The 7940-nt window shown below is 39.8% G+C and overlaps 1 protein-coding gene across 1 annotated transcript in view; it reads right to left on the reverse strand.

Annotated features, from left to right (window-relative positions):
* LOC311060397 (uncharacterized protein) overlaps positions 1–6089 on the reverse strand; it is a 46077-nt gene extending 39988 nt beyond the window's left edge. The window contains exons 1-3 of the mRNA XM_084078570.1: positions 5954–6089; positions 1295–1923; positions 1–1119 (exon numbers count right to left, since the gene is read on the reverse strand). The exon at positions 1–1119 is cut by the window's left edge and continues 544 nt beyond it. Coding sequence (XP_083934696.1) covers positions 1–1119; positions 1295–1631 — 1456 coding nt within the window. The 5' untranslated portion in view covers positions 1632–1923; positions 5954–6089. The remainder of the gene's footprint in view (positions 1120–1294; positions 1924–5953) is intronic.
* Positions 6090–7940: the final 1851 nt, after the last annotated feature.

Genomic DNA, 7940 nt, shown 5'->3' on the forward strand with positions numbered 1-7940 from the left:
TTTTCCAGTCTGTAGGTGCAACTTGAAATTTAAGTGTCTTCAGGAAGGCTGAAAGAATGCAGCTTTCTTCACAAGACAGTGCTGTTAGGTTCACAGATTTCTCTTTGGTTGCATGCAAAGCAGCTTTTGCCAAAGCAAATATTGCTTCACTTTTGTCTCTGATAAAATGGTTTAGATTATCGTTTGTTATTGCCTTGCCACTGTGGTTTTGAATGCAACCCCGAAGAATGTTGATGCATATTTCAGTTACTGTGCATGATTCTTGAGGAGTCATAGAGTTCGTAAAAGAAAAGCAGGCGACCACCATCAATGCATATTCTGGCACATGGCAAAGACTGAACAACTCCAGGTTGTTCTCAACATTGCTCAACTGCTCAGTGTTCAACATCTTAGCTAAGTACGCTCTGATGGACTTTGTGCTGAAGCCTTTCACCTCCACTCTGAGAGAAGCCCAGTCTGATAGGAAGTATTCTGATTCAGCCTCTGGTCTGCATGTGATCACAATCTTTGCATAAGGAAGCAGGTCCCCTTTAACAAGTCTCTCCATCACTGGGGAAGAAAGTTCTGTGATTCCATCAAAAATGATAGTAACCTTTTCAGAATATCTCTTCATGTCCTCCAAGACCTCTTCTTTTCCTTCATCTGGTTCACAAAACATATTGAAGAGAAGATCATCCAAACTTGTGGGATTTGTGATTTTTCTCATATCAAAATAGAACATGTAATCTAGGTCCTTGTTGTGTCTTCCTCCCCAGATGTTCAGCATTTGACATGCAGCTGTTGTCTTTCCAACTCCAGGCTTACCAACCAGGAGAATTCTGTTCTCATGTGTTTTGAGTAAGTCATCTATAGACAGTTCCTGTTTATCCAGAGGAATGTAGGTCTTCATTTTTTTACGGCGGGTTTTCTTGCCTTTTTTGCTCTTGAATATCATTTTTTCAGATGTTGTATTTTCATTTCCATGTGTGTCTAATACTAGTGGGGTGTAAGACAGATTTGAATCCTTATTCTTTTTTAGACCTAAATGTAGAAACTTTTTGCTTGGGTCCCACAAATCTTCTGATAGATTACAGACTTTTTTCTTTAGGTTTTTCTGGTATCTGTGGCATGTTCTTGTACCTAAAATGAAAAAGAAGAATACAAAAGACAAGTGGCTAAATCATCTCTGAGTCTGAAATACCCACAGACAATATTGTTGAACAAATGATGGGTTCATATATTAACACTCTCGCAACTACTGTATGTTCACAAAGTAATCACCATATCAGTGTTTCTTTTACATACAATTACAAACCTTTAGAATAGTTGTTATCCATTTCCACATCATCGTTGAAAGGAAAGCAGCTGATCCATTGGTGTAGGTGTTCTTTCAAGGTCCTCTTCCTAGTTATGTGAATGATCTTCAGTAATTCATAGCAGGCTGCTTCCCCTTTGTCTGTGACCCAGTCCAGTATTGTCCTTGTTTTATCAAAGTCATCTTTCTCTGAGTTTATTTTACTGACCCCCTCCTCAATGAACACTCCTTGCTGATACAGATTCTCCACAATAACAGAAAGATTCTGTAGCCCCCCCACCAGGTGGGTTCTGGCGTTCTTGATGTATTCCACAGCTGACTGACTTGTAGACGCCATGTCACTTTATTCTTTGGGTCCATGGGCTATAACACTGTTACTAGTGTTATGTCAAATGATGAATGACATTTTGTCCATTGATATTTCAGTTTCTGTTGACAAAATATTGAAGACATACTAAAATAAACATATTGTAGGTCTAACATGTGTTTTTGGTTCTATCAGTCTTATATCTGTCTGGATGCACATCCGTTATCTTCTGTGTGATTTATGTTGTGTTCCATGGCTGTGACCCAAACCTCAAACATCTGCTGGTTGCTCTTCTGATGGGAACTGTATGGAGGTTGTGTCTCTGTACAAATCAATAAAACAAGAACAGAGATGCTCTGTGATATGTAGTCATTTACACACACAAAAACAGGAAACTCTCGTCTCAGTTGAGTTAACAATTTCCATATACAGTTGTACAGGACTAATAGTAATATTAACAGCAAAAGTGCTTTTTGATAACAAACAACCAGTATAAATGTAAATAAACAGACAGAATACACATACTGTACCTGTACAAATCAATAAAAACAGAACAGTGCTCTGGTTAGTAAATGAAAACTAAAACTAAAAGCAACAACAATAGAAGAACAATTAAATCCCCATTACAGTTGAAAGAAAAAAGAAAAAAAAAACATCAAATTGTGGGTTGACTGGTAGCCTCTGCATGAAAAAAAATATAATAATAATAATAATACTCCTGAGTGAAAAACCTTTGCTTATGTAATAGGCTTTATGCACAGCAGCCATATTGGAAAGAAATTGGGCCGCTTTCTTACGTCCTTCACAGGTCTTACCAATCATACTAGTAAGTGAAGGCTTTGCTCCATTCTGGTCAAACAGAGTCAGGGTTCTTATTTTATGCATGTTGGCTCACTGGAAACACTCTGCTACACAACTGGGTCTCAAAGTGTTGTCCAGGTACCTTCATGGTTCCTGAAATGGTTCCTTCATGGTTCCTTAAATGCCCCCTTACGGCTGTGGGTCCATTTGGTTCCATGTGTACACTCTCAAGAGTTACCTCGGGGTGACTGATTGCCTCGTCACTCAAGGGTCCTACTGGTCGATCGACACGGTCACAACTTTTTTCTGTTCTGGCCCCACAGTGGTGGAATGAACTTCCCACTGAAGTCAGGACAGCAGAGCCACTGCCCATCTTTCGCCGCAGGCTGAAAACCCACCTCTTCAGGAAACACTACCCTTCCTCTTTGTCTGGCTTACTTGTTGTTAACTAGTTGTACGAACTCTTGTTTTATTGTTGTACTGTTTTATTGGATCTTGTTTAGTCGATACACTTTTTGTATTAGCTTGTGCTCATTTGATTTTGCTATTTTGTCTCATCTGTTTAAAAAAGTAGGTAGCTGATATATAGCACTTTTACCTTAGCGCTAGGTATACTCTTGGTTGCTTGTTTTTGCAGGAAATGCACTTAAGACTTCTGGTGATTAGTAGTTTCGTTCCCTACCTATGTTGAATGCACTTATTGTAAGTCGCTTTGGATAAAAGCGTCTGCTAAATGACTGTAATGTAATGTAATGTATGGGGTCCTTGAAATTAAAATGTTTGAAAACCACTGTGCTACACTAAATGGAACAGAGCCTTAATTAGTATCATTGATAACACCTATTAAGGAAGTAAGAAGAGGCCCAATTTCTTTCCAATATGGCTGCTGTGCATAGAGCCTATTGCAATGGCATTCATAAAGAAATACCTTGAAGGTTAGGGATCGATCATTTGTTCAGCGATTATTGTATCGATTACTTTTTCGATTAATCCAATAATTGAAAGAACCGAGAAACACTTAAAAAATGTATATATCAACAAATTGATTAACCACTTAAGCATTATTTTTAACTTGTCACAAAAAGGTTTCATGCAAACAGTGAAAATAGCAGATCTACAATCTCACAACAATATATCACATCATCATGATGCTGTGAGCTTGTAGATTGGCTATTTGCACTATTTTTGAGTATTTCTTTCTTCATTTTGCTCATAATGACATGCGCAATATAGTAATCATATTATTAATTCATTATTTGATTAAATTATTCAAAAATAATAATAATAAATATTATTATACTACCACTACTAATAATAATAATTATTATTATATTGATTAGTTTGTTAACTGTTGCACCCCTACTGTATGTATTTTATATAATAAACATATTGAATGTTGATTGTTCGTCTGTGAAGCATAGCTACAGTCAGGGCCGGATTAACCCTCCGTGGTGCCCGGCGCTACGACCCGTTTGGGTGCCCCCCCCCCCCGGACCGTTTGTCAGCGGGGGGCTGGTGCGCGTGGAAAATTGGCGCTTCACCGGCGCGTTTCACCGTTTTAGCTCCCTGTTTTTTTGTTATTTTATTTCGGTTTTAGGGTTAGGGTTAGGTTAGGGTTATGTTATTTGATTCTTATTTTTGCCTGATTTTACCGATTTATTATCAAAAAATTAATTATAAAATCGTTTGGGTGGGCCAGCTTTCTATGTGGCCCACCAGGCCCACCCGGGCCCACCCGTGACTACGCCCCTGCCCCGGACCCCACTTTGAGAACCCTTGCATTATATAATGTGTTATTGGTACCATGGTGGTCATGGAACAAGGATGGTGTCTTGTCTAAGGAATCAATCAATCAATCAAAACAGACAGACAGACAGACAGACAGACAGACAGACAGACAGACAGACAGATGTGATAAATGGAAAAATGATGTGGAAAAACAACTAGATCTTTGGTTTGGTGAAGATATAAAATAAATATAGCCCACATCTATGAAGGAATGACGGGTGAATATATATATTTAGTTTGTGTATTCTTTTACTCATATCGCGTCATTCGCGTGTGGGGCTTTCCCATAGCTCGCGGCGGCACAGCGGACCCCCGCAGACCCCGTCCCATTGCGTCAGAAGCAAAGCAAAGTTTGTTGTTTACCCAGGGTGTCGGACTAAGCACGAAGCTTGTTTCCAGCCGGACCCTGCATGGAAGCCTTGCTCAAGGGCTATTCAGCGGTGATTCATGATTGATGTGATGAATTGGGGAATCGAACTAGGGACCTTCCGGTATCAAGGCCGCCCCTCTAACCACTAGGCCACCGCTGCCACACTAGAAGACAACGGGCCGTCGGAATTATGGGCGGACATGGACCCCTGGATGCCAACACTGAACATTATATATCCAAGCAACTCTTAGATTCTATTTTTAATATCTGGAATCTAGAGTTGCAAATAATACCAACCCTGGCTTGCAGCCCATACCCAAACAGAATCAATACTTTCTTCTCCACTGATCTCAGAGGCAAATATTGTACTTTTACTCCACTACAATTATTTGAAAACTTTACTTTGCAGATTTAGTTTATTATTACAAAACATACATTAACCACTTCAGCTCTATATATATTTCGGCCATTTGAAAATAGCCGATCTACAAGCTCACAATGCGTTGCAATGGGAGGCATTGTGCTTGTAGATCTGCTATTTTCAAAAGATTTGTACAGATTATGAACTTGTGAAATGGGACATTTTGCACTATGACAGCTGTAGAATACAACTCTCGTACACGTATTTATGATTCTGACGTTTTCGATCTACGATGTAGATCGAAATTGTAGGGGTTCACCCCCCATGGACACACAAACTTTCTGCACTATGCCCCGTAGACACTCCAAACATGTACAAATTGAAAATAAAGGTGCTTACCCCCAAGCCCCAAATGTTAGCTGTCTCTACGCGGCATTACTTTAATGTAATAATCCATATCTTTCAATAAAGAAGTGTTTTAATGCCGTCTGTGGCCGAACGCCATTTTTTCACCCTCGTTTACTTCCTGTTTACATTTAATGTAATTCCGGGTTTCACCGGATGCGCACCGTCTCTCCCCGTCACTACCGCCCAACGGGAACTTCCGACAGAATCGGCCACAGACGGCATTAAAACACTTCTTTATTGAAAGATATGGATTATTACATTAAACTACTAGCGCGTAGAGACATTTAACATTTGGTGCTTGGGGGTAAGCACCTTTATTTTCAATTTGTACATGTTTGGAGTGTCTACGGGGCATAGTGCTGAAAGTCCCTGTGTCCATGTGGAGTGAAGTTCAGTGAACCCTACAACTCTCGTAGATTGAAAACGTCAGAATCATAAATACGTCTACAGCTAACACAATGAGTACTTTTACTTTTGGTACTTTAAGTATATGCCACTATTGTACTTTTACTGAAGTAAATTTTGATTACCAGACGTTTAGTTGTAACTACACTGCAGTATTGATACTTTTACTCAAGTAAAAGATGCCAGTCCTTTTCCCACTGTAGACGACGTTAAACTCACCAACATTGCAGCTGTACTGAAGGCTTGAATAATCCTCTTTCTATCTGCAAAGTTTTCGTTTCATAAAAATATATTTTTTATACCTATGCTATGAATATGTTTCACAGAATGATATGTTGTTCCATATCATCGTGTCAGTCCTCCATGTGACTGTGAAAACTTTCACTTTCACTGGAAATGACATTTCTCGTAAAAGTTCAATTTGTACCTCGTCGTACGTCAGCGCCGAGCGCCAAAATAGTCCGATCTACAAGCTCACAACGCGTAGCGGATGCGTCGGGTTGAGGGCTTGCAGATCTGCCGTTTCGGCCGGCGACGCCGTAGTAAGACGTCACCACAGATCTGTTGAAAGCCTGGCTTTTGGAACGAATGAACCAGTGTGATCCGGTCTAGAGGCCGCCTTACCATATCCGGTACTTTTCACGTACACATACATCGACACAACGTTTCCGTATCCGGTTTAGATCCAGACCGGATCAGCAACCTGCAAAGTGACTTGATCTCACTCTGAATTTCTCTCCAGTGTCCACAAGATGGCACCATTGCTACATAAAACCTGTTAAGTTATGCTTAGTTCTGCAGCTTAACGTTGCATTCGGAGAAAATACGGAGATAGAATTCCTTTTAGCCAAGCATGGCATATTTTATTAGAAGGGCTGCACGCATCAGTCTCACGGTGCAGACACCACTCCTGAAGATGAACTGTCCACACACAGGTGGTAATCATATAGATGTGATTAGGCTATAGGAGGCAGGCATGCATCCTATACCTTGTACCTTGGCGCCTCACTGTGGCACAAGCATTACATTGCACATCATATGTAACATAACAGTGTAGTGTTACATACAAGTGAGGACATATATCCCATCAAATCTTAAAAAAAAAAAAAAAACATTGATAATAGGAACTCCAAGGCTCTCTAGTCTACCATAATGAATACAACGGTAACTTGATACTTGTGGTACTGTTTCTGTTTTCTCTCTCTTTTTTAGAACTGGACACTATGCTTTGGGAGAACCATTACCCGTTTTTACATTTTAAAATATTTTTTCTATAAATCATTCATGAACAATATGAGGTGAATTGTTGCATTCACATTTACAGCAGATGCATTTTCCACTCCATAATGGTTCCTAAAAACACTTATGCTGTGTCAAGAAAATAGACAGCCAGCCAGACAGACAGACAGGATTTGCACAATTTCTCAGATCAAAATACAGTTGTCATAGATACAATTATACTTAATGATAGTAATACTTAATAAAACAATTAAACTTAAAGCAAAGATACAGATACATACAGTTTGAACAGGGCCCACTTGTGCCCAGTTCAGTTCCACCTTTGAATGATTTGGTAACATGTACAGTTCTTTAGCTGTTCCTGGAATAGTCATTAGGACATGTTGTGAGCTTGTAGATCTGCGAGATTTATTGGCAAAGAGGTTTGGTGTAAAGGGGAAAAAAATAACAAGTGGGCAACTCACATCCAGTTTAGGCCTACTAAGTATAGAGGGTTTATAGTAAATGGTTCAGTGTCTTGCTCTGGGACACTTTGACACATTTACTGGGCGGGCAGAGGGTTGAACTTAATGTACTTAAAGTACCAAAAGTAAAAGTACTAAAATGTTTGAAAATAGCAGATCTACAAGCTTGTAACTTGTATTTTCAACTATGTAAATGTGAGTAAAAGTACAATATTTGCCTCTGAGATGTGGTGGACTGGAGTACATCTCAGTAGCTCACTTCACTGGCTCCCCATCTCCTTCAGGACCGAATATACCCATAATAATAAATAACTCCTCACCCAAAGCCTCCGCTCCAACAACACTTCTCGTTGTCCCTGACACCAACCTCCACACCATGGGCGACCGGGCCTTCTGTTACACAGCCCCATGTCTGTGGAATGCCCTCCCTGATCACCTGAGAGCACCACAGTCCACTGATGCTTTTAAAAATGGACCTACCTTTTAAAAAAAGCATTTTTCTA

This window comes from Gymnoscopelus microlampas, assembly GCF_963454915.1.
Source record: "Gymnoscopelus microlampas genome assembly, chromosome: 2".
Classification (NCBI taxonomy): Eukaryota; Metazoa; Chordata; class Actinopteri; order Myctophiformes; family Myctophidae; genus Gymnoscopelus; species Gymnoscopelus microlampas.